Here is a 27313-nt window from a genome sequence, read left to right as displayed (position 1 = left end):
TGTCCCGTGAGTGACAGAGGAAATGCAGTCTCCAGGGCAGCACGGACGCCCCCGCCCCTGGCCCGGCCCGACACTGCGGTGGGCGCCAGAGGTGGCTGCTCATCCCCACACCTGCCTGCTATGTTTTGCCTTTTAGTGTGTCCAGGGCCTACTTTACGCACCCATGTCTTCCAGATGTCTACCAGGCATCTAGGCACGTAGCCCCCGGATTCACTTCATGGCCAGTTGTGACATTCTGTCTGGGCTGTCCCCGCCACCCTGCTCTTCTTCCCCACACGACTTGTGCTTCGGGAAGGCGTGTCCTTCCCTGGTGTATCCGGCTCCACTGCAGGGAGTCTCCAGAGGCTGCAGCCCTTAACTTTTCCCTCCTCTGCCCCAGGTCTGCCTCACTGGTGTCCTTTCAACACCATTCAAAGCAAGCCCGCCAATCACGCTTCAGAAGAATCCCCAAGCTAGCCAATGGCAGGACAGGCTGTCCTCAGACCAACAAGAAACCACGGGTCGTAGATAAACTAATCAACATGCTGGAAAAATAAAGATAAAAACCCAAGAGAACCTATTGCAACACGGCTTAGAAAAACATTTACCGAAAGGAGCCCCGACCTAGGGCAGCGTGCTTACGGGCTGCCTTTGATCCTCACCTGGACCTCCTCCGTCCGAGTGGCATCGCTGGCCAGCAGTGGCTCTCCGGGGGGCGCTTGAATGGTGACAGATTTCTCTGACCCTCTGCCATCTTTATTCCGGGGTGATTTGTGTCTCTCTCTGTTTCTTTCCCTGAAAAAGAAAGATAATCAGCTAGCACATTTTTCCCCAGTTAATGAACTCTTCTCAAAATAGACTGTACATTTCATTTTGAAGTTAGGAAAATCATACACACACAGTTGCCCCCCGCAAAGAGTAAGTTGATCTTTTCTCCCTACTTAGCATTTCCTTTCCATGACCATATTTTTTCATAGTCTAAAACAGCAAACTTTAGAATGTGTAGCTAAAGCACATTGGTATTGTAAAATGATGGCCTTGGTTTGCTTTTTAACTAGACTTATCTTCTAGGACCTTGTGTTAGGACAACCCTGCACAATATTCCAGCTTGGGTCTATCCAAAAAAATCTGGGACACACTGTCACCCTACACCTTCGGACAAGAAAGGAAATTCTAAACCAGCGCAGAGAACCATTTCTTCTCATTCCTGCAAATTCAAACTGAAAGGCATTCCTACCAATTCTAGGTGAACCCAACGACACCCCTAAAAACAAACAAAAGCTAGGTCGGATGACACCATGGTGTGCACATGTGTGTCTATGTGTGTATGTATCTCTGTGTGCGTGCATTTGTGTGTACGTGTGTGTGCATGCATGTGAGTGTGTGTGTGTGTTCAGGCCTCCAAAGGAAAGCAGGCTGCTGCATCACATTAATTCTGGGGGGGGTCCCCCAAGGTGGCTATAAGAGCCCCCTGCCATGGGTCCTTCTCAAAATTGCAAAAGGAATCAATCGCCTTGCAAAGCTCAGAGGTCAACACCTGGGCATCAACAACCCACGGGAACTGGCCCTCCGGCCCCCGACTGGGAACGGTCAGCACAACCACAGGAGCCCCTCAATGGCCAAATGCATGTTCCTCAACCTCCTGTCCCACAGGCGGCCTTGACCTCAGCCCACCTTCCTTCCCCCACCACCCTCCTTCCCACGAGTCCCCGGCGGGGCAGAAGCACTGCGCGCGCTGACCGTGGGGACAAACGCTCAGACCTCAGCTCTGCCCCCACGAGATGTGCGGCCCTGCACATGTTCTTCAGCCTCCGGACACCTCCATTTCCTCGTGTGTGAGGCGGGGATGATGGTGATACCACGTAGACAGAGCAGGTGAAGCCAGCACAGGATCGTGGAATCAGGGCTCAACAGGCAGTAGCTATGATTACAGCGATTCTGCTCATCCAAGGCAAAGAATGGGGACTTGACTTTGGGAAGGCCCCCTTCCCTCCATCGCGCATCTCCTGCAACCTACCGCTTAGCTAACAGACCCCGCAGACTGCCTGTGCTCCAGCTCCTGCCCTGTCGGTGCCTCCCTCGGACGGGCTTTGGTTCAGTCCTCCAGAGAGCGGGGAGGCGTCTGACCCCTCGGGTGATAGCGTCTCTGATCTCTGAATGGGTGACCATCACAATCTATTGTAAATCAGAGTCTAGGAGTAGGTGTATTCTGATCAGCCTGGGCGTTTTATTTTAACCAGGCAACCAGGGAGAGAAACAGCCGGGAGATCTGAGAGGTGAAGGCCAATCACTCCATCCACCCCCACCCCCTCCCAATCCTTAGAGTGCTTTACTACGTGCTTTATTGCACTAATTTCATTCCAACCCAACAATGATCTTATGAGGCCAGTATTCCTGTCCCCATTTTACAGACTAGGAAACTGGGGCTCAAAGAGGCTACGTGACTCCCAGAGTCACAGTGAGTGTCAGGGCAGGCTCTGAGCCCAGACCCACTCCGGCTACCCCGTCTGACACCGCACCATGCCCCACGGATCTGCGGGGCCACAGGAAGGCTCTGCCGCATGAATATTCTGACGGCTCCTCCCCACACCCTGTGCTGGACCAGCCACCACAGCTGTGACATGTGCCTCTGAGGCTGCTGCTGGCTGGGAGTCATGGCCAGGCTGTGACCTTGGGGAGCACAGAGTGCACAACACCCTGGGCTGCCAAAAATAATCACTTCCGACTCCCTGTGGGAAATGATAAGCAACTCAGGCGAGACTTCCCACGAGCCAGAGTGAACTCTTCAGGGTCTAGAACTGCAGCTCCCCGGGGTGCCCCCACCCCCAGGTCAGACCCAGCAGCCCCCCCTTCCACTTTACTGTTTCCCCTTTTCCCACCTGCTCTCACCTGAGTCACTCTCTCCGCCATCAGTAAAGTCACTTGCTCCCCTAACCCGTCTATCTATCCACGGGCCCCAGGGGTCACATCCTGTGACAGCACAAATTCCACTGGAAATCAAAATGCTTTCTGAGTGCCGGTTCCTGGAGCCTGGACCCTGCCAGGCAGAGGGCGGCAGTGGGTGGGGGGAGCCACCCAGGGCTGGAAACAGCCTGTCCCGCCACCCACCCCTCGGCCTGGCTTGTAAAGGGCCCAACGGCACCCGAAAGAGAAGCACCGTCTATCGGCTGCTCTGGTAACATCTGAGGTAAACCAGATAAGGGCCCATTATCTGATAACCCCAGCGCCAGAAACCCTAAACCAGTGCCTCCCCAACCGGAGTGTGCAGAGCAGTCCCCGGGGGTGTGGATCTGGGTACAGACTCACTGGCGCCACCCTCCGAGAATTCCTCGGGGAGGGAGACAGCAGGAATCAGCATTTCCCACCAGCGCCCCAGGTGATCCAGGGATCGTTCCCCTAATCGCTCCCCCCACCGAATCCTCCTGGGGGAGGGGAGCTTATGGACTAAAAGCTTGGAAGTTGGCCTGTGTATGAAATGCTCTGTATACAGCAGGGGCTCAATCAAGAGAGCCATAGGTGTAACCTTCAGCTGTACAATGTCGCAAGGTCCAGGGGCTTCCTCATTAAACTAGCCTCAGGGGGTGAGGCTGGGAGAAAGGCTCAGGGCAGCGCGTGCATCGGGACACAGGGACACCCAGCGGCGGCAAGGGCTTCCCTGCCACGGCCAAGTTAGGGGCAGATGTGAAGGTCCCATCTACTGTCTATTGTCCGGGGAGCCAGAACTGTCCTGCGGCTTTTACGGAGGCGCTGGTCCTGTGCGGCTGCCCCAGGGGGTCTGAGCCGACACTAAATACGCAAGTCCAGCAAAAACACTGTCAGTCGGTGCTTTCCAGTTCACAGAGCTACAGCCACAGCGTGGCCGCCTTGGTGCAACAGGTCCCCAGAGTCCGTCCCAACCGCTCCCGATGCCGTGACTCCAAGGAAGGGCCGAGAGTCCTCTGGGAGAGGGCTCCCCCGTGGTGACCAGTCAGAGGACACGGGCCGGAGACCAGGGGAGTGAGGAGACCAAGCCACTGAAAGAGGCCCAGGCACACTCGGGCGCTTTCCGGCTCCAAGCGGTCTGGATCACCTGCGTGCCTTTGCTGAACAGGTGTGTCAGCCACAGGAGTCTTGGTATCCTCCTCTCTCAGTCTGTTTCCATGCAACCTCTGCCTGTGTGAGTAAAGATGAGTGTATCTGTGCACATGTGTGTGCAAGAGGGGCAGGCAGAGCGGGCGAGGGCACGGCATGGGTCTGTACTTGTGTGTGTATGAACGCATCTCCCCAGGTGGTTTTAGAGCTGAGCCTTTGACAGCTGCTGCAAACGGACCCTCAGCCCAGCAGCTTCCCCATCGAGTCCCACAGGAGTCCCACTTGCAGCTGCATTTCCTGGGAAGCGGCTTTGGCTCTATGGCTGTTGTTTGCTCTTTCTATTTGGGGAAAGCTGGCCCCACCAGGTGCCCCTCCCTTTCCTTCTCACCACCACCCACTACCTGCCCTTTCCCTCCGCTGGCTGACGGCGGGGCCTGGCTGGCTGCTTCCTCTCGCGCTCAGTCCGGGCAGCCTGGGAACAAAGGCCCCAGCCCCCTCCGTTCGGGCAGCCCTATTTCGGACAATGCATTTTGGCACATGAGTCACATGAGTTACTCTTCATTTCCTTTCCATTTGTTTTCCTGCCACTGACTCCTGCCCGGCCCAGGGAAAAAGCACAGGCTTCCAAAGAGCCAACAAGCGGGCCTGATCCCTGCCGCAGGTGCCCACCAGCCTGGGCACCTCAAGCAAATCTCGGTGCCCCTGGGCCGCAGTCTCGCCAGCTGGTCAATGGGGGCACCGCCTCCCACCACTGTGGGACGGCTGTGAGGACGCAGGAGAGGACTGAGGGCCCGGAGGGCACTCGCCCGCTGGTCCCCACCACGGCTGGCCGCTGCTGTACTCAGCTCAGGGAACCGGTACGCCAGACCCACAGGGTAGGCAAGGTCGGCCAAGGCCGTGCCATTTCCCCAGCAATTCAACCGGACACCCTCTGGGGATGACAGACATCACAAAGCCAGGGCACTGCCCTCTTTGCTAGAAGAGAGTCACCTGTCATCTGCTCGGAACCCAGCCCCTCCTGCAAAGTCGGTCGCAGCGTCATCAGGCACATCACGTTTGGAGTGCGTCATGATTCCTCTCTGGGCCACAGTTCTACTAAAATTACCCCCCAAAGCCAGGCCCCTCCCCTTTCCCGCACTTCCATTCAAATGCCCGACGAGGGTAAGCTCAGGCCAGTGGAAGGGGACCGTCGCTGCTTCGTGTCCTGTCTGTCCTGACAAAGAGTGGCAGCCTCGGCCCCACAGCGACGGCGTCCCACACGCCGCAGGCAGAGAATTCACCGTGTGTGGGCGCTGCCTGCTTCCCAAGATCCAGGAGCGCACTGCACATGGTGTCCCTGCACCAGAGCTGTCCCACATCGGCCCCCAGTGACATTCCTCCATCAATTTATTATTAAGTCTCAGCCTGTATTATGTATCATTTGCTAAGTGCTTTCCACACGGGTCGGGGAAGGCGCTGAGAGGTCTGCGTGCTGCTAACATGGAAAGTTCCCGTCTCTTTCAGTTTCCACAAGGGCACTGCTGCAGCTCTGTATCAGTTTCTGGGTGCCCCCAGAGGCCCGAGAAAACAGCCAAGCACAGCCGGGGCCCCGGGGCGTGGCAGCCAGGACTCGCGTGCAGATAAAGGGCACCGGGGACGGCCCCCCTCGGAACACTGCAAGGGGTCCCCCTTATTCATCGCCGAACACCAAGAGAGCCCCAAATTCCGACGTGCATCCTGTGGTGTAGCAAAGGGAAGCCGGGCACACGGACAGGAACAGCTTTTCCCAGCAGGCCCGAGGATTTGCTGCTTTGACAGCGCTATTCCTGGTATTTCACAGTGAGTTTGGCGACTGCGCCTGGCGGCGGAAACCTGCGGCAGCACCCCCCTCCTCACTGGGGCTCCCCTGGGCTCCCACACAGGCCCACCTACGTCCTTGCCCTGCGTTTTCATGATTCTAACAGCAACGCACGGAGACTCAGAAAATTGTGCAAGTTTGAAAGTAAAGCACCCATATCCCTCGTAACCTCCGGGGCAGATTCGGATCCCTCGTAACCCAGACACCGACACAGCCGACCTGTTCACACCCACCGCATCGTGAGACTGTAGAGCTGTTACAACGTGAGAAGAGGTGGACCTTGTTTTTGATAGCGCGGCCTTGTGAACACATTTATACGTCATTAAGTGTCTTTCAAAACCCTTCTTTCACCCTTCTCTATCCCACTCAGAGTTTTAATTGCAGAGTGCACACCCGTGGGAGACGGGATGAGCACAGAAGGATGATGACAGAGAAACGAGCGTCCCCTCCAGTCCCCGTCAGTGTCCAGCCCCCTCCCCATTCAGCCCCCTCCCCGTGGGGGACCCTCCTGGCTTCCGGGAGAACCCCTGCCGGGCCCCTCCCTGCGTGAGGATCTGCATTCAGCTGCTCGTATGAGCGCCTGCTCAGTCAGGGACACATCAGTCACCCTGCTCGGGCCATGCAGGGCCGGGCCACCTGTGGGCCTCTGGGCAGTGGCCAGATGGGGCGTTTGACTCTGGGGCTGAAATGCCATGGCCATTCACGGCATTGATGCAACTACTGGCCAGCGACCTCCTACTATGTGCTGTGTCAGAAGCTTTACATGCACCATTGAATAACATCTCAAGAACCCTGCAAGGAGGCGACTGCTGTACCCATTTCACAGATGAGTCTGAAGGCGTGGCGGCACCAAGTTTTAGCACCCGCAGCCTCAAGCGGCACGGTGCCTCCTCTTCAGTCACTCATTACTCGCCAAGCCCGGCGGGCTCCGTGAGCATTGGGGCGCCCCACCACCTTCTGCTCAGGGGAGGGGTTAGCCCCCCGTGCAGCACCCAGGACAGCATTTTCCAAGCCCAAGTCCGTTCAGTGGGGAGACCAGTCAGAGGGAAGGAGGCGCCAGGCCCCTCCCCCCTCACTGGGTAAGCCTCGTGGCAAACGCAAAATGGACCGAGGCAGCAGCTTTGGCCGAAAAGCAACAAATTAACACGGCTTTTAAAAAATTTCCATTTCCATTCTTCCTGAAGCTTTGGGAGAACTGCCATCTATGAGAAGTACTTGGAAGTGAAGAAACATTTCCACTGCAGAGAGAAACTTTAATTTAAAGTCAATTGTGAGAAATTAAGGTCATCAACTGTAATGGAAGCAATAAATCGCAGCGTGGTGGTGCGGTTACGCCCTGTGCGTGCTGAATGCTCTTCGAGCTCCACTGCTCCCGCACACAGACCAAACGCCCAGCCCCACGGCCCGAATGCCCAGCCCCACGGCCCTGCACCTCTGACGGGCCTGAAAAAAGAATCTGCATGCCCCAGCGACCTGCAAGTGTCTCCAACAAGGAAGGCGGGACCGTCCACAACTTACATACCCTTGCCGGTGAGATTTTTTCGAGTGACTTGAATAGTAAGAGTATCCAGAATACGTGGATTCGGTATCCATAGCAGTGGACAGCTTGCTTTGGATGAAGGAACAGCTCCTGTTTCTCCGTGGAGGTAGAGAACTTCGCCGACTAGGTTCCGGGAACCTCAAAGCATCTGGGGATCAAGGAGCCGCTCTTCAACAGGAACAAATCCTGGGGAAAGGTGGGGGGGACAGGTATCAACCATCAGAGCCAACCTAAAGGGCCAGAAGCTAAAGGACAGCAACCGCCTCCTCTGGGGTCCCCATCACTGAACAAGTGAGCGGGAGGGAAGCTTCTGGACGCTAAAGGCTCCACTCATGCAGCAACAAGCTCCCCCGGCTCCTGAGAGGGAGGGAGACAGGTAGGTGACTGGCACGCAAACTTCCCCCCTGCCCCCAACCACAGCAGCAGGAAAAACGGAGGTGAGTGACACCTGGCCCGGGGCCATTTCCGGGACACAGCCTGGCCCCCAGAGGCTCCGGCTGGGGGAGGTGTCTCCCCACAGCCCCAGACACCAGGCCCAGCACCCCCTGCCAGTCTGCCGATTACAAAAATGATACGCAAGGAAGTCACTTTCAAGGGGTCTGCTCCTAGTTTCCAAAGGCCAATTTTAAAGGAAAAGAAAAAAAGTTCTCAGTCTCTTCAAACCAGAAACCCAAATTCCTGAGGATTTATGTGAGGGAACTAATTTCTTTTTGAAAGAAAAACAATGATTACTGCACTGTCTGTAACAGTAAAAAGCTAGAAACAATCTAAATGCCCCCCAAACAGGGGAGGAGGTTTATCCACCCACAGAAAGACCACACAGCTGCTTAAAATGACATTTGCGCAGAGTGGAGGCCTTTACGACGGCCGGCAGGTTTCAAGTGCGGCTACGGCACCAGGCCGTGCACAGACCCACCCTGCTACCCTGCAGTTACGAGGCTATAAAATCACTTAAGGAAAGATAAGGATGAAGAGGGACATCAGAAAAAGAGAGCAGGTGATTGATGAGTTGCAGGCTCCTAGGTCTTTTCCCACATCTCCATTGGATATTGCTTGGCCATAAAAATAAATCAGAAACATTTCCAAGGAAACTCCTGGACCCCACACGCTAACTTCTAGAAAACTTGAGATCTGCAAGTGGCGCCCCTCCCTTGCGGCCATCACCCCAGGGCAGGTCTCCGCCCTCCGGGGCTCCTCCTTTCAGGGCCCCTGGAGGCTGAAACTGCAAACAGAGCCATCGAGGGAAGTGCAAAGACAACAACAAAGGACCTGCAAACAGCAGGCCCCGTCCCTGCTGAGGGGGAGGTCACCGCCCCACCCCACCCCCACCCCAGCAACCACCTGCAGGTGTGCAGGGAGTCCCCTGAGCCGCCACAGCCCCCACCCTCAAAGGACGCCTTCCCCCCTCCCCTCCCGGGTCGGTGGTCCAGGGCCAGCTTCCCTGGTCCTGGATGTCCTCTGCCGACAAGGGCCCCAGGCGGGCAGAGACTGATCGGGGTTCTGGCCAGGGCTCTTCCCCGTCTAGTACAGCCTGGGACGTGCCCCCGGCCTTGGGCACCAGTTTCCCCTCTGTCACACCAGGGTGAATCGGGGAGCCACCGTCTTCACGGGGTTGATTGGATGATACAGAATCTGGAGCTGGGTCCCCAAACCAGCTCTCACTGGCTTATTAGCTGTGTGACTGCAGTCACAATACTCGACCCCTCTGAACTGGCATCGGTAAAATGTGTCTGACAGGAGGAAGAAATAAGCTACACAAGTGTGAACGCTCCCAGCAGTGGCCCCAAGCATGTTCTAGGTAAACAAAGTCACGGTTGTTGGCACGCCAGGTCCGGCACTGAAACCCGAGGTCCCCTTGTTCCTCCCAGGAAGAGGGAAGCTCTGGGGAAGGAGCGGGCAGATTGGGGCCTGCGCTGCCTTCCCACCTGGGGGCTCACCTGCAGCTCACCTGCAGTCAGAGGGCACTGGGCTAGCACCTCAGCCCCCTGCTCACTAAGCCTCGGGTCTCCTCGTCCCTTAAGCAGAAATAAGGCCCCTGTTTCTGGGGCAACCGTAAGTGTGAAAACGAATGTCAGGCATTTTGAAAGAAAATGTTAGTTTTGCTCTTAGGCCTACTCCCACTTTTCCTAGAAGACTTCGCCAGCACACTCATCTTGTCTTCTCCCTCCTCTGCCCCGCACCATTCCCACGAGCAACTTCAATGAGCTTTCAGCGCCTGGGATTCGTTCCTTTCTGCTCAGGGCTTTGCGGCTGCGTCCCTGGCAGGCTACCCCGGGAGGTGAGCCAGGCTCCGCGGGCCTGCCCCGAACCAGCCCCTCTCCCTGAAGGCCCTGCTCTCTGCTGACCTGCGCGTTCTAGCACGGGCCACTCCGCCCAGAACCCCCACTGCCTCTTCCACATTCAGAATTCACCACCCACAACTCCTACACTTTCTCTGCCTCCCAATCCATCATTCCTGACTGCCCTTTCCAGCCCAACTTCCAGCCAACTCTTGCTAACTGTTGCTGGGGGTCTCAGAGGCGAGTGGCCCACCTCCCCAGAGCCTGGCTGATCCCATTCCAGCCCCCTGGCGGTGCCACCATGGGGCAGATGTCCACCACCCCGGGCGTCTGCTTCTCCCCCTGTAAAACGAGGCCACCTCATAGGATCACTCCCCCGGCTGCTTGTGAACACGCATGGAGCCTGCCCACGTCAAGCCTCCGGCACCTGGAAACCCAAGGGCCGTCCCTCTCCCTCCTCTGCCAGCAGACGTCACTCTCCGTCCTCATTAAAAATCCTGGCCATCCATTAAGGCAACTCCAGGCATGTCCCTCAAAGAAAACCATGGGCTCCTTTTGGGAAAGGCTCTACCTAACCCTACCAGCTGACCCAGTCCAGCTTCCCTCCCACAGCTCTGGCCTGTACTTAGCGAAGGCGGGGTCTGTGTGCGCTGCCTCTCCCTTCTCCGTCGTCACCCCATCCCCCACCCTTTCCCCCGAAACAGCTCTCGGCTGGCCGGTGATGGGCACGAGCCTAGTCCAAAGATCACATCCTGTCCTCTGTCCCCTAGATCTTGTCCACCTATTCATTCATCCACCGCCCTGTGTGGGAAGCATCTAGGGACCCTTTTGGCAAAGCTAGGGACACAGCAAGGACAATGCACATGGCACAGGTCACTGTCCATTGTAGTGCACTGATGCCATTCCTCCAACACGCCCTCCCGTCTCCCCATCAAAGCGTCCCTAAAGACGCAGACTCGCCCACGGCTCTCCATCCATGGATCTACCCCAGTGCAAGATGCGGAGACAAGAGCTATTGTTTGCCCCCAGGACACCCTGGACACAAGGGCACCCAACAAGTACCAAAAGGCCGAGTCCCCAGTGCACGGGTCCCACTCAGGCCTCTGCTGCCCTGGGTTCATCGCCAACCACCGTTGCACCTGTCCTCCACTGGCCTGGCCTACCCTCTCCCACATCCCCTGCCAGGTGACGTCATCATCTGATCGGTCCTCTGGCTCCACCCCGGTGCCACTTCAATGCTCGCTCTCCCCTTCCTCCCAGGCGGCCCACTGTCACTAAGAGCCCTCGGTCCTCCAGGCTCCTCCCCCGCCCCCACTCTCCCGGTTCTCAGCCACCCACTCCTCCAGGGCTAACCTGTTACCAAGCCTACAGGTTTCCTCGCTGAATCCACCCAGTCTACGCAGGGCCCAGGCCCCTTCTCCTGCACCACACGGTGAACTCCTGTCCGCGGTCCGAGTGGGGATGAAGAAGCAGCAACAGGCAGCCAAGCGACAAAAACCCAGGGCGAGCTCATTTTAAAAGCCAATGTAGGCGCTTCAATGTACAGTAGTCACAGTACAGCCCCCCTTCCCCACGGGGGACACACTCCCAGACGCCCCGTGGGTGCCTGACACCACAGACAGTAACGCACCCTATATGTACTACGATTTTTCATATACATATATACCGATGAGAAAGTTTAATTTATAAACTAGGCACAGTAAGAGACTAACAACAATAACGAATAATTAATAGAGCAATTACGACAATGTACTATAACAAGAGCATGTGAATGTGGTCCCTCTCGGACTACCGCACTGGGCCGTACTCGGCCTTCTCCTCCCTGCGCCGCTGTGAGACGACACGTGTCCCTGCGATGAGAGGAAATGAGGCGCATGAGACGCTGAGAAGGAAACCCACGGCCACTGGACATAGGCGCTGGGTGCCGCCAGCTGACCACTACGGCCACCACGCGACCACTACGCGAGTAAGGAGCGAGCAGCATCTGCAACGGGGACGCACTGGACAATAGGATAATTCACTTCTCGGTGGGATCGAGCGAGATTTCATCACACCCCTCAGAATGCATGCAACTTAAAACCTATGAATGGCTTATTTCTGGGATTTTCCGTTTAGCATTTTCAGAGAGTGGCTGACCACAGGTAACTGAGACAGCGGGAAGCAAAACCCTGGGTCAGAAGGGGCAATGTAGTTAACAGAAAAGCACATCCTGAAGCTTATCACTCCGACGATATATTCACAAGACAGTTTCCTTGTATGCACAAGAAATTAGTGGAACTCAGACAGGGTCAGGGGGCCACCTTAGCAGGAAGATAATAAAGTTGTCAAAAGGAACGAGAGCCCCAGGGTGATAAACTGACTGACAGGCTGCTGGACTGGCCTGAATGGGGTGGAGGCAGATAACAGGTTCTGAAGGGTCCTGGAGTCTGGAACCCCAGACCCGACCCACACTGCACTGGGGCCCAGCAGGAGTCGGCCAGTGTGATCTTTCAACTCACCGCACAATGTTACTTCCCTGCTCAACCCCGGTGCACCGCTGCCCGGACTTTCACTTTATACCATGATGTCCTGTTCTCCATTGGAGTGATTAGTTCACATCCGGCTCCTGAGCAGACGGTAAGCACTGCAAGGGCAGCAACCCTCTCATTACCGCCTCTCCAGCCCCTGGGCCCCGCCGGGTGCTCCGCGTGGGCTGCACGGAGGGTTTCTGTGGCCGTGCACAGCCCACACATGTGCTGGGGAAGACACCTTAGAGATGGTCCGGTTTAAATGTCCAGTTTTGTAGAAGACGAAAAGGTGCAGGCATTAGATGCAGCGGTGAGGACGCAAGGGCCAGGGGTGGAGCTGTCCTGCCGCCCACACACCTGTCTCACTCAGAGGCGCGATTTCTGCTTCAGAGGTGCCCTGAGCAGCTGCACCCCCTCTCTGCTGCAGGACATTCGCCCTCAGGCGCTGCAGGCACTGCGGGAGGCTGCCACCAGCACGGGGCTGCAGCTCCTCACCGCGGCCACCAGGGCGGCGCTGATACGGTGCACAGGCCACGTCTGAGTGGCAGGATCTTCAATTCTGGAACTGTCAGGCGAAAATGACCAGAAGAACCACCTTCACCGCCCTTTACTCAAAGCAAAGCGAAGATTGATGGCCTCGAAGAGAATCTTCCCCCAAAGTCATGTTCATGCACACAGAATATACCTACTACTTAAGCGGAGAACACAGCACTCCGAAAACCATAGGAGGGAAATAATATGTTACGGTAATGACAGTGGTAAACAGAAGCTAACCTTCGTGAAAAGGAAATTATAAAAGTACCCACAGCTCTGCCTAGAGCTTATTAAGTCATTAAGGGAACTCTAGTTTGGAGGGCAGCAGGCTCCCTTGCCAGGGGTGCAGAGACTGGCACTGAACTTGAACCGACACCGCCCTCCTTCCCCTCCGTCCGCAGTGGGTGTGGCCGAAGGAAAAGAGGTTCCGGCGCATCTGGGTTTCTATATTCTGCGCACATTACTTCAAATATTTACTTTTTATCATATTGTATGTAAAATGCTAAAGGGTTGGCTCTATTCATTATTACTTTTACTATGTTTAGAGGCCAACATTCTCCTCAAGATACCTGTGTTCAATTGTATGGCATTCAAGAGGAACGTGAGAGTTTAAATACTTTGGTTTAGAGTCAGCTTCACTTCAGAAGAGAAGCAATGTAGTTGGACTGCCCCCTGTTCAGATCCCAGCTCCGGTACTTATCAGCTGTGCGACTTAAATCAGGCTACTCAACCTTTCTGTGCCTGTTTCCCTACCTATAACAACACAGTTACATCCAGTACCTACCGTATGGCCTCAGTGAGGTGGCTGTGCAGTGAGATAACTCACCATCACTCAGAAGGGCGTCTCGTATATGGTGAGCACTCACAAGTGTGAGGGTATTGTCATTCCTCAGCAAAGTGAAATTCTCTCAGCTAGAATCCCTTTTATAGCATATGACTTGGGTATCATTTTCATTGAACTTAACATACTTTGGGGGGGGGGGGTCTGTCATAGTCTATCTTTCATGAAGACCAACAACCGTAAGTAAGTAATTTAATGATTTCCACCCTGTTCCGTACAGGCCCCCTTTTCCCGTCCCCAGGCCGGGAGTGAGTATCACAGAGATCAGAGGAGACGGTGTGTGTTCTCCCGGGTTTCCTGGGAGGACCTCGGGGCTGTAAGCGAGGGTGTGGAGGGCAAGGGCAAGGTCTACAAAACATGTCGCTGAACCTGTGGTCCCTGAACCGTAGCTCATCATCCAGGCCACCGAGGTGGGGGTCAGTGGTTGTGGCATTTATGACAACTCCCACGATACTTTCATTACAACAGAACTCTTGTAAATGAGCCATTCTGGGCCACTCTTAACAAGGAAAGAAAACGCCAACCTCATTTTACCTGTCCTGCCAATGATTCCAGCTCACCTTCCCAGAATAACCGCTCTGGGCCCGAGTCATTAATTACCTCTAAAACGCCCCAGCCAGCTCAGTGTAGGTTTCTAAGGACCTGTGAATAGTTACCATGTCTGGGGCTCTGTGCTGTACATTTGTTTTCAAGCAATCCCTTTGCCTCCTGCTAGACATCTAAGCTTCAGCAGAACAGATTTCACGGGGATCACCTCCTCGGTGAACCCCACGGTGCTGGGTCCCGTGACCGCTGTCCAGTAAGCAGGATCCGGAAGGACAGTGAGGACAAGACAGCAGGACATACACGCACCTTCTCATCACACTTCAGACCAGACCAAAGTCCCTAGGAGAAACGTGGTCTGGCCCCGAGCCCCCTGATCCAGTTCTCGCCCACCTTCTGAAAAAGAGCGTGGCACCGTACCCAAATCACTCGCCCACACCCGGCTAGTCCCGTAACCACGGCTAGTTCACTCGACAGATGATAGAGGATGTGGGAGGGGCTGTTGTAAGTCATTCCCATTTAATATCTCACTTAATTATCGGACCAAACCTTATAAGGGATATAAAAGGTTAATTTCACGTTACAGTTAAGGGTACCGAGCCGCACACCTGGGAAGTGCGGGAGCTAGGGGCTCCAGCTCTGAGAGTCTAATTCTAGACCCAGTGCTCTGAGACACGGTAATGGATAGCACTGTAGCGATGACCGGAACTGTTTCATTTACGCAAAGAAGCGGGGACAACCATTGTGAAACCTTCCTCACTCGGGGCCTGTTTCTTCTTCAAGAGAGCAGGGTTGACCAGGACTTGTTGCTCGGGAAGGAAATCCCTTCATGGTTTTTCCCAGTCACTCCCATACGGAACAGCGGAAAGATTCTGCGGGGTAGGCGGTCCTCACAAATAGGCCATTCTCAGGATTCTTGTCCCATTTTACTTACAGACTGAGACGCAACCAAGTCGCACAGCCGGCACTATGACAGTAAGTTTCACACCGGGTGTTTTACTAATTACACTTAGACACCACCGACATTTGGAGAAATGCTAAATGCTCACAGATAGGTGAAAAGTGTTATTTCTGTGAACTGTAAAATAAAACAGATTCCTCCCACAAATCAAAGCCCCAACGAGATCACATCGATTTAATTTGACTCTAAAAACTCTAATTAGTGGTTACATAAAATGACTAATTACATCTCCCTGGATGCAGGCAGTTTCTGCTATCTCACTTAAAGAGCTTAGGAGTTGTATAATCAAACTGCCCACCCCCAGGAAGGAGAATGCTAATTAGCACTGTTGATGGGCGACACAAGTTATAATATGCCCAACAACATGTAAAATTTCTAAACACATCACCGAAAATGCCTGAGTCTTTACAGCTTGCTAGCTCTTTGGAATAAGTGTCTAAAAATACATTCATTTCCAACCAGAGCCCGGAAACATAGAAGGGTTAACAAAATGCAAGTGCCAGCCACTCTATCACCATAATAAAGCGCTCTAGCAACTCTTAACAAGCAGCTAAAAGTGCTCACAACACCTTCGCGGCGCGCGCTGGATACCTGGTTTAAGGATGTGAAAACCGAGCAAGAGAATTCTGGGCTCCAAGTCTCACTCCAAGCTCATCTCCGGCCGCCAGGCCGCGGCTCCGCCCCACTCTTGCCTCCACCACCGACGCGTTTAAATTTTTATAAAGCTTCACACTCCTCTGGGCGCGTTGCTTGGGGCAGTTCAAAGACTGCAGTTGGAAAAGAGGTCCTGCCCCTGGCGAAGCTGCCCGGGTGCGGGGAGATTTCCTCCAACCGGGACCCCTCGGGCAGAGACTTGCCAGCCGCCTTCTGCTCCACCCCGGCGTTTTTGAAAGTAAACTCCTACCTGCCTGTTGCGCTCTGCGATGCGCCACCGGACTCGCCCCCCCGGCTCCGAGGCCGGCTCAATTTTGGAAGCGAGGTGTGAACACAGGCCAGCTCTGTGCCGGTTTCTGGCCCTGGGCCGGGCGGCCCCCGGGCGCTGGCGGTTACCGGGTCGAGCCCCGCGGCGGGGTGGGGACCAGGGTGCGCGCCCGGCCCCCGGCCCGCACGGCCGAAGCAGCCGCCCGGTGCCTCCAAGAACGCTGGGCCACTCCCTGCCGGCTGCGGGGACGCGCACCTCCAGGGCGCACCCCAAAGTGCAGCCAGGGAGAAGGGGTGTCCGAGGCTCAAGGAAGGAATGCCGGGACCCAAGGAAGTGGGGTGCAGCGGGGAGCGCGGAGCAGGAGCAGGAGGGGCGCACCTCGAGGGGGTGGGAGAGGAGTGGGATCCGGGGAAGCACACACGGGGTGCGGTCCGTAGGAGGGGAGGCGGGAGGAGAGCGGTGAGCCGGAGTCTGAGTCCTGCGGCGAGGGTGTGGGATCCGCGCTGGGGGCGTCTCCCCGCCCGAGGTCTGCGCCCCGCGCCCGCCGCCGCGCCCGGCCTCTCGCCGGACTCACCTCGGCGCCGGCCGTGGGGGCTCCGCGGCCGCGGTCTCGGCTCGCAGCGGCCCCGGCTCTGCGGCCTGCGCTGGGCTCCTGTAGAGGCAGAGCCCCGCCGCCGCCGCCGCCACCGCCGCCGCTGCACTGCCGCTTTCCGCTTCCTGTCCCGGCGCCGCCCCGCAGCCCGAGCCCAGCCCTGCGAGCCCGGCGCGGCCGCTAGCCAAGAGCAGCGAGCGCGGCCGGCCCCGCCGCGGGCCCGGCCCACCTGCCGCGGGGGGCGGGGACCAGCGACGTCTCCCCCCCGCCTCGTGTCACTCCACGCTTCGGGACGCACTCACAGGCGCACACGCACATTCACACATACGCACACAGACCCCAGAGACTGATTCCCACCCTACATTCACACATTTAAACACATGGCCAGGAATTGACCCCACCCAGCACCCAACATACTCTCACCCTCAAGCTCACTCTCTCACACAGGAGCAAGCATACTCATACGCACACAGACACCAGGGACTGAGTGCACACACACACTTTCACTTGCACATAAACACCTGGCTAGGAATTGACCCCACCCAGCACCCAACATACTTGCACCCTCACGCTCACACACTTGCACATACTCACGACTGCACAAAACCCGGGGCCCGTTTGCCCTCATGGGATCCTGAACACATATATTCACACAGTCTAGAGGCTAACCCCTCCCTGCCTCCTACCCCCACACATACACATTCAAAGAAATTACCAGCAAAATCATGTGCACCCACATCCACACCCCCACCAGTGTACACACTCCCACTTAAACTCGCACGCACCCAGGAAATGGCCCCACAAACAACCACACACGACTCAGGCCCCCTGCGGCCCCCACGGCCAACCTCTCCCTCCTGGGCTAACAGAGCAGTCCCTGCCCCGCACCCCCCACACACACCCCACCCCAACCCACCTCCTAGAAGCTGGCAGAGCACACCTCTGAAGGCCGGCTGCCAGGTTCCCACCCCGCCTCCTCCAGGTCTGCCTCTGGCTCTGAGCCTCTGCCTCCCTGTGTGAAAAGCGAGAGGGTCCCACGTGAAGTCGCAGGACGACTGCACTAGGGTTATGGAGAGTGGCTGGTGCCCCGTAGGCACTGCGCAGTTGTCAGCTACCGGGAGGAATGGTTGCACCCTTCCTCCTCAATTGTCTCGTGTGGGTGGGGTTGGGGGTCCCTGTGGAGAGTCTGCGGTCTGGCTGGGACCCCGAGCCGCTCACAGGACACAGCTGTGAGTGGAGGCAGCATCTAATAAACGCTGCACAGTCGGGTCCGAGAAACATACGCCCACCTGGACGGAACTAGCGTTGGTGGGGGCACTTCCGCCCCCAGAGCCCTCACTCTCGCCTCGGCGTGGCTCCCCCTCCAGCTCTGGGCCCGGGACGTGCGGTTCTTCAGCGGACATCCAGTGTTCCATGTGCTGCTGTCTTCCCATCGCCGCCCCGCCCCCACCGCCACAGCCTGCCATCAGGCTTCACTGCAGAGCTTTACAAAAATGTGCCTCTTTCATGTTTAAATGTAGACCCTTCAAAGTTCCAGGAAGCCAGGGATTTCCAATTCTAGCTACCACGCTTCTGAACAGCCCCCACGTGATCTGCAGGGCGTTGGTGAATTTCGGCGGAAGCGATTCTTACTCACTTCAGTGGGTCTAGCTGCCTTCCCATGTGGTGCTTGTGTGGGAAAGAAGGGTCGTGTAAAATAAACTCTATTTTAAGATATAAATTCAGCTTTAAATGCCATCTACTGTTCGTTTTTATCTGGCAATCTCGAGTATTCGAGTCGGAAAGGCGAGAGCTGGAAAACTTCCCAGGCGCTGAACAGTGGTCTGTCCCACCTGGAGGCCTGCCTGGACCCCTTATCCCGCGTGTCGCGGGTCAGCCCCATTCAGCTCTTGGCCAAAGTCAAGTTCTCCAGCCTGTAACCTTAACCAGTAATAAAGGTCACATGTATTTGTCTCGCTTACCCATTTTTTCCAAACTCACCTAGGAAGGTGGGGGACCTCCCAGGGGGTGTTCTCATGGCTGCAGCATGACCATACTTGCCATGAGTTCATGCACACCCCGGAACGCTACCCACCGAAACTCTCCCCGCCTTCCCGGGGCCACCTCAGACGCCATCTCTCACTCATCCAAGGCCCTTTCCAGCTCCCCCAACCAGAAAACACCCCCCCACCACCCCGTGGTGCTGTTTCTACACTGAAGTTGCAAAGTTGCTTTGAAACATACTTCGCAAATGAATGAGTGACTAAAATACCACTGGCTCTTGGGAAGCTACTAATCTAACCAAGGAGCAACCTGCCTGAAAAGCCGTGAAATATGGACAGAAAATAGTGGGCAGCAGAAGAGGATGCGTGAAATGAAGAGTGCGCTGAAGGCACACTTTTAGAGTCATCTCCCCAGCCTCAAGAAAAGCAGGAGCTAAGTGAGAAAGGCCTCTGGTAACAAGATAGACGGTATAAAACCCATGCTTTAAAACAGACAGACTTCATAAACAAGAGGATATGTCATACCTCACTTAGATGCTGTTTACACTTAGTTTACAAGCATTTCCAGTAAGCTTCATCCTCGGATTCCTAAGCCCACTCTAGGTGAGGAACACAGTAAAAGAGCAAGAGGTGAGTTCGCAGACCCCGGGCACTGCAGAGGGGTCACTGTGAAGGTCGTTTTGTTCCAGGACTCACACTTTCCCTGTACCAGGGACTCCTCCTGGCACACTGGGGCATCACAGAGTAACGGGGTCCCTCGTGACCTTGAGTTATACAGGCTGGGTGGGTGTTCTGTGTACAATACTCCATTTAAAAAAAAAAAACAGGGGAATTGTGAAAAATATTAGAAAATTTTTCATCCAAAATATTTGAAGAATTAAAAAAGTGCCGATTCTTTAAAGGGCCAGTTTCTGTAAAATGTACATATGTGTAATGTTCTTATAGGTTAATGATTCCAGGGATGGGGTATTAAAATGTGGGTTATTCATGACCAAGGAGAGAATCACACGGACCTGGATGGTGAGGGCCAACCTGCCCTCACCTTGAGGACAGAAAGGTGAAGGACAGTGGTTAGAGTAGCGACCAGCTCATCTCTCGGGCTTCATGAACATGAGCTGGAAAAACGGCTGAATAGCATTTCGGTGTGGAGTCTGGGCAGCAGCATGGCAAGAAGCGTGTCTGCGACACGGTCAAGGGCAGTGAGCGGCGCAGCTGGGCTCCAGGGAAGGGCATATGCTGAGACACAGAGGATTCAAACTCCAGTGGCCGGTTAGTAGAGAACTTGGAATTCGACGCTAGTGTTTGAACTTTTTAAAACAGGCAGCAATTTGGCAAAGTATTCATCCATCCATTCGTTTATTCAAAGACATATACTTTGTGCCTATTCCAAGTCAGGCAATGTATTAACTTCCAGGAACACACAGCTGGATAAAGTAACATTGATCAGTGATTCAACAATTTATTCGACAAATGTTAACTGAGCACCTACTACGTGCCAGCCTCTATTCTAGGCTCCGGGGATGCATGGAAACAAACCATGCCCTGCCCGCCTAGAGGTGACATTCTAATGGGGAGAGAGGGACAAGCAGAGGACACGGGTGGTGTGTCAGGGGTAACAGGCTGAGGGAAAACAGACTAGGACAGGAGACTGGGTGGGGGCGGGGTGTGCCCTCCCCCTCCCTCCCTCCCCCTCCCGCAGGAGCTCTGCCTGCTGGGTGACACTGTTAGTTAAACAAAGCCTGCAATCGGACACTGGCAGCCGGGTGTGACAGACGGGAGGCAGGCCCAGGCCGGGAGCGCTGCAGAGCAAATGGAGAAGGGCCAGCTCGAGCTGCAGACGCGGCATTGCTTCCCCTGGCCGTGACCTTGCAAGCAGAACGTGGAGGATGAGTATGTGGCAGATAGAGAGGGAGGGAACATGCTGGGCAGCCGCTCGGAAGTGTGACGGAGGATGTGCGGGGGGCTGCACCCCATGGCGGTGTGCGGTGCTGAGCTGGCGGAGACCGGGGCTGGGGGACGGCCGGTCTGGAGGCCTGGGGGCACTTCACGCCCCTGGTGTCCTCGAGAAGGAGGGGAAGGCGGGGAGGGTTGGAGCATGAGGGTTTTTCAGGGCACTGCTGGCGGCTGGGCACAGGGACAGTGTAGGGGAGGAAGCAGGACTGGGGTGGGTGGGGCGGTGGGCAGCACCTGGCAGAGAGGGGCAGATGCCAGAGCTCAGAGAGCCTTATCTGGTGGGCAATAGGGAGCCACTGAAGAACGTTTAGCGAGATAAGCTGAGCCCCTGTGGTGTGCGGAGTGACTTCGTGAGCAAAGAGTGAGGCGGGGAGACACAGTAGGAGGCTGGTGAGGCAGAGGGAGCCTCAACTGATGAATGGGCTTGAGTTACCTGGGGCTGCGCAGCCACAGGCAGATCTCCATTGGTGGGGAACCAGGAGGAAGAGGAAGTTCAAGGACGAAAGGTGAGTTTGGTTACAGCACATCCAGTGTACGTGCCTTTGGGATGTGCGGGGGCAAACAGTCACAGGTCGCACTCATCGGGCATTTATTATATACCAGGCACCGTGGTAAGTATCCCACAGGTCGTACTCGTTCCTGTCTACAACCCTCCCGTAGGCGTGAGACCACCCACCTTTTACAGAGGAGGAAGCCCGGCCCAGGCAGGCCATCACGCAGCTGCTGACCGGCAGGGCCCGGCTCCCAGCCCAGGTCGGCCGGCCCTAGGTCCCCACCCCGAGTCCACAAGCCAGGCTGCGCTAGGCTGCCGACACCGTGGTTTCGGGAGATGACAGGCCGCCGACAATGCCGGAGACCGGAGGGCGAGGGTCGGGTAGAGAAGGCCGATTGTGCGAAGCAGAGACAGGGCAGGGGCAGGAGGAGGTGAGACAGGCGTCCTACTGTTTTGTTTCGACACTGGCCTAAGCCTGTTTACAGACCAGGGAGAAGAAATTCCAAATTTCAGAATTTAGGAACGAAGGAGACAGATGGAAGGACCAGCCTGGTGGAGACAGTGACCAAGCAGGTGGGCGGACCAGGGAGCGGAGGTGGGTCCGGTGGCCTCTCGGGACAGCTGTCACTGGGACAGAGACCACAGGACAGTGCCCAGCTGACCAGAGTGCCATCCCATGCACCAGAGGGCTGGGGCTCGATCCCCAGTCTGGGCACATACTTGGGTTGTGGGTTCGATCCCCGGTCAGGGCCTGTGCAGGAGGGAACCAATGGATGTTTCTCTCTTGCATTTCTCTCTCTCTGTCCCTCTCTCCCTTCCTCTCTCTCTAAAATCGACAGACATATTCTCCAGTGAGGATTTTAAACAGTGCACGTTCCCAATTTTCTCCCTAACAACTTGAATGGGCTCACAGTCCCCAGGGGCCTGTGAGGGGCCCGAGACCATTCTTCCCGAAGTCTCTTCCATGTCTGAGAATTATCTTCAGTGAGTTCAGTCGTGGGCAAGGGGCCGATGTCAAGTGGAAACTGGGAAAAGTAGTTGAAATGGTGGGATTTTCTGTTAAGTAGCTTTGATGAGCTCGGGAGCATACTCTGTGGACCAAAGCGCATGTGCTCTGTGTGAGGCCGCCAGGCCCGTGGGGACCTTAACCAGCAGCAGTGGCCCGTGACCACTGGCACCAGCGCCACAGAGGGGCCAGGCCCTGGGGTCCCACATGGCTCTGCAGGTCTGAGCGGGCCACCCCACTCCCAGGCTATCGTTGCCTTGGGGGCTGGGAGGGGCCAGGGAGAGCTCAGGTGGCAGGAGCAGCATCCTCCCAGCCTCCAGTCCACCCCGCACTTGGGCGGGTGGCCCGGTTGTCAGAGGAAAGGATGCCAGCCGGGGCAGGGAGCCCGACGGAGCCGCCCGGGGCCCTCTGGGTGTTCTGGGGCAGATCCCCCCAGCCTGGCCGGTGCCAGGGTCACGCTCACAGCTGATCGCGGGCAGCGCTGGGCCAGTTAATCATATCTTATGGGGCCCGGAAGTTTCTTTAATGTTGTTTTTAATCTATGGAGCCATCACAGTAATTCATTACCTATTTATGAGAAGCACTTGAGTAACACCCCACATCCCTCGTTAAGCTAATTACTTGGACTAACAGCAGGTGGCATGATGTCCTGTGGGGGAACCAGCCTCTGGCGCTGGGGGCCGGCTCTGATGCTCCCCGCTTCAGAGCAGACGCAGGCCCAGAAGGGGTCCCTCTCTGCCCAGCACCCCCACCCCCGCCCCAGCCACAGGCTCCACGGGCTCTCCAAAGGTGGCGGGGAAGGGGCAGGGCTGGGTGTAGTAGGACCACACCACCCACCCATCCAACCTGGTGATCAGGGTTGTGTTAGTCATGCCTTTTTATGTTCTATCTTTCTGATGCCTTGACCTCTGGGGCCCGGAGACAGTGAGCCTCGCCTATGAGCGTGCTCATCCCACGCAAAGTGTCCCAGCCAGAGCCCCACTCGCCTCCTTGGTCAGGCACCCACACAGCAGGCCACCCCTCGGCTGTCCTAATCACCCCATGGCCAGATGCCTGTCAAGGAGAGACAGCCCCGCACCCTGGGAGCTGCCGAAATCACTCTCACTCTCCGGTCCTGAGCCAGCCTACCCCGCCTTGCCTGCTCCCTTTCCCAAGAAACCACAGTAGCAGGTCCAGGCTTTCCTCCCACTCTCTCTGCCTCCTGACCACCCCGGCGATCCCCTGGGCAGCCCCTGTCCCCCCTACCCCGCCCCCTGTGACACATCACAGCCCCTCCTCTTGGGAGCAAGCTTTCTTTTCCATGCCTCCTGCCTGTTGGCCTTGCCACACCTGAATAATGCTAAAACCCTCATTTTAAAGCAGAGTGCCCATTGAACCTTTGCTGATTTGTGAACCACAAAGGAATTAATACTTATTGTGTTCTTGATTATGTGCCCAGCATCGCAAAGGCCATTTAAAAAAATGTACGATCTTATTTCACAGTATGTTCTTGGTAACGCTATGAAGTAGGTGTTTTATAAAAAGCCTCAAATAGGCTGAGTGACTTCCCCGAGGTCAGCAGGCAGAGGCTGAGCCCAGGCCTTCCCCAGCCCTGGGGCCTCTCGGGGCCCCTGGGGGAGCTCATCTTAATTCCCTCCTTCCTTCTCTGATGAAAGGACCTGGCCCGCCCCATCCTCCACTGCTTTTCTTTCCACCTTTCCCTTAAAAACAATTCCTTTACAACATTACTTGTGCTTTACTTCCTCCCAGGTGAAAATCTGAAAGGCAAATACATTGTTAATTCCAAGATATAATACAACTCCTTCTTTTAATTACAAGCTCCTTGAAGTTCTGAATTATAATTATTTTACATTTTAAGTTCAATCATAACATTTTCAAATATGTACTTTGTTTTCAATACTTATTTTAGTTAAAATGTAGTTGGCATACAACATTCTATCAGTTTCAGGTGTACGGCACAGGGACTCGACAGGTCTGTAACTGTGGATGCTTTCTTCAAGCACCAGGACCAAGACAGTACAGAACCAGATATATGCCCATGCCCACCATATGAAAGAACTGTAAATTTAGACAAAGCGTATACAACAACAGGATTCAAGAATGCAGGCAATAGAAGATGCAGGAGACACACTAGGTAATTCTTTCAATCGCCCCAACTGGCTGCTTAGGGGGGAGTGTTCAGGCTGTGGTGGGGGGAGGAGGAACCCAAGCAAGACCCAGTGGTGTCCCTGGTGAGAGGCAGGGCCGGGGTCCCGGGGGTGGAGTAACAGAGGTGAGAGGGCTGCAGGTAAAGGGACCTCTAGGGAACCCCGAGGGCTCCTCTCCAGCACCCATCTGAGTACGGTTCAGTGCACGGGTGTGGGGGAGGAATCCCCCGAGGGGATAAGAGGGGACGTACCTAGAAGCCACACAGAAAAGTGAATAGTACATGTTACGAGCAGCCAGGTTGGAGCACCTTATAGTCCATGGGGCATTGAATAGTATAACCAGAAAGCTCTTGTGTCGTTTAAAAAAGATCTAGATTAGCCCTGGCCAGGTGGCTCGGTTGGTTGGAGCATCGTCCCAAACACCAAAAGGTCGCAAGTTCAATTCCTGGCCAGGGCACATACCTAGGTTGCAGTTTCCTTCCCCTTCAGGGCGTGTATGGGAGGCAGCCGATCAATGTTGGTCTCTCACGTTGATGTTTCTCCTTTCCTCCCTCTCTACAAACTGACAAACATATTCTCAGGTGAGAAACTTGTTTAAGAGGACCTAGATTAAATGCTGTTGTGTTGGGCCAAACAGACCTTGACAGCAAGACCTGCGGCGTCAACCCGTGTCCATGTACTCTGTGTTCAGAACAGAGCTCGACAGCGTGCGTGGCGTGCGCGGGTGTTCAGCATCCACAGAGTAAATGTGGAAGGACTGGGTTCTCCGAAAACCTGCCGGACCTGTGAAGCAGCAGCAGAGTATGACCCATAACGAGGAGGAAAGGCTACCAATTGAACTTCACCAGAACTAAGGCAGATGATAGAATTAGATATTCTATTAAAGATATTACAAAGATATTAAAACAATCATTTTAACAGCATTTCATATGTTCAAAATGCCAAAGGGAAAATTAAACATAATAAGCAGAGAAGTGGAACATATAAAACAGATCTCAGTTGAGCTTCCAGAGATGAAAATTACAATGTCTAAAATTTAAAAAATATATATGCATATGTATATCAGGTAAGATTGAAAAAAGATTAGACACTGTAGAAGAAAAGGTTAGTGAACTTGAAGACAGAGCAATAGGAACTGGAAATAAGAATGAAAGAGAAGTAAACAGAGCATCGTAAGCAATAGGTGGCTTCAATCGGCATAATGTACACACGCTAGGAATTCCCCGAGAGGAACAGAAAAAAGTAAAAGAAGAAATGAAGGCCTCTAATTTTCAAAATACAGTAAAACCTATAAACCCTCAGGTCTCAAACCCATCAAAATCAAATTGCACAAACTGGTAACAAAGAGAAAATTCTCAAAAGCAGCCAGAGGGAAAAAGTCATGTTCCATACAGTAGAACAAAGATGAGAGTGACAGCAAAGTCATCATCAGAAACAGTTCTAGGTCTTGTGTTTTTATGATTTTAACTTTCGTGCAAAGTAGATTTGCCTTGTAATTTCTTACTGTAATCCAGTGATCGCTCCTCCGGTGTTACGTGCTCATTGGCACTTGCTAAAATGCATGGAAGGGAGGAAGGAAGGGAGGGAGGGAGGAAAGAAAGAAAGAAAGAAAGAAAGAAAGAAAGAAAGAAAGAGAGAAAGAAAGAAAGAAAGAAGGAAGGAAGACAATGGAGTAACACCTTTAAAATACAAAAAAAAACAACCATCAACCAAGAATTCTATACAATACACTTTTATATCCAGTGAAAGTATCTTTCAAAAATGAAAGTAAAAATAAATTTTTAGATTTAGAAAACCTTAAAGAATTCATCACCACCAAGTTCATTAATCTTTTCTTCTGCAATGTCTATCTGTTGTTAATCCTGCCCAGTACACTTTTTAAATTCAGATATTATAATTTCATCCTTAAAGTTTTATTTGGGTCTCTTTCATATCAGTCATCTTTCTACTTGAGTTTTCCGTGTCCTCACCCAAGGACATGCTTGTTGACTTGAGAGAGAGGAGAAGGGAGCAAGAGAGAGAGGGACAGAAACACTGATGTGAGAGAGAAACGTCAGCTGGTTGCCTCTCAACATGCCCCAACCCGGGACAGAATCCACAACCCAGGCATGTGCCCTGACCAGGAATTGAACCCATGGCCTTATGGATTACAGGATGACACTCCAATCAGCTGAGCCACACTGGCCCAGGCTCTACTTAAGCTTTTGAAAATATGGAATGCAGTTACAATAACTATGTTAATGTCCCTGTCAGCTAAACTTAACATCTATATCAATTCCATAGTTTCTTGACTAATTTTCAACTATTGATTGATTTCCCCCCTCATCGTGGGCCATATATTCCTGCTTCTTTTTATGCCTGTGCCTGATAACTTTTTGTTGAATGCTGGACACTGAATTTTCTGTTGCTGTTAAGCGCTGGGTAGTTCTGTATTCTTGAACCTTACAGTCGAGTTGCTTGGAAACAGTTGGATCTTTTTAGGTCCTCCTTCTAAGATATGTTATATGGGACCAGTGACGTGCTCAATCTGTGGCTGACGGCTCCCCAGCACTGAGGAGGACCTTTCCGAGCGCTCCATCCACGGCCCGTGGAGAGGTGGGGACAGGCACTGCTCCTCGGGGTGTGAGTGCCAAGTACTTGTCCCTCTAATCCTCGAGAGTAGTGCAGTCCTCGTCTGAAGAGTTTCCTCCCACTCTGTGTTCACCAGTGCTCTGTGCAAGACCTTGAAAGGGGCCCGCTGTACCTCTCTGAGGTCTTCTCTCCTTCTGGCACCTCTGCTTCAGGCTCCAGCCCCCTCAGGTTCCCTGGACCTTTGGCAGTGCCTCCTCACCTCAGGTGTGACACCCTTCTGGGCTTTCCTGGGTCTGAACTTCTCCCAAGGGAGTACGCCTGGGCGATCAAAGGTCTCACCTTGTGCACTCCCCATCTCTCAGGGATCGCTGTCCTGTGTGGCTGATGCCAAGGGTCCCGAGAACCATTGCTGTGCGGGTTGTGTCCAGTTTGGGGCGGTTCAGGCAGAGGGGTAAACCCGGCCACTGTTCATCTGTCTTAGTTCAAAGCAGAATTCCTCGACTGTTTACGTGTAATTTAATTATGGATGTGGCTGGCTTTCCATTTACCACATTG

At 54.5% G+C, this 27313-nt stretch overlaps 1 protein-coding gene across 2 annotated transcripts in view; it reads right to left on the bottom strand.

Annotated features, from left to right (window-relative positions):
* VANGL1 (VANGL planar cell polarity protein 1) overlaps positions 1-16729 on the bottom strand; it is a 50280-nt gene extending 33551 nt beyond the window's left edge. The window contains exons 1-3 of one of the 2 annotated variants that reach the window (XM_028502689.2): positions 16589-16729; positions 7410-7613; positions 642-774 (exon numbers count right to left, since the gene is read on the bottom strand). In XM_028502689.2, the coding sequence (XP_028358490.1) occupies positions 642-774; positions 7410-7480 (204 nt within the window). In that variant the 5' untranslated portion in view covers positions 7481-7613; positions 16589-16729. Of the gene's footprint in view, positions 1-641; positions 775-7409; positions 7614-16392; positions 16536-16588 lie in introns of those variants that run through there. The other variant, XM_036015910.1, reaches the window with a different exon arrangement.
* Positions 16730-27313: the final 10584 nt, after the last annotated feature.

Source organism: Phyllostomus discolor, chromosome 14 (assembly GCF_004126475.2).
Source record: "Phyllostomus discolor isolate MPI-MPIP mPhyDis1 chromosome 14, mPhyDis1.pri.v3, whole genome shotgun sequence".
Lineage (NCBI taxonomy): Eukaryota > Metazoa > Chordata > Mammalia > Chiroptera > Phyllostomidae > Phyllostomus > Phyllostomus discolor.
Note: the sequence above shows the minus strand (reverse complement) of the source record. Positions and strands in the feature narration are given on the sequence as shown.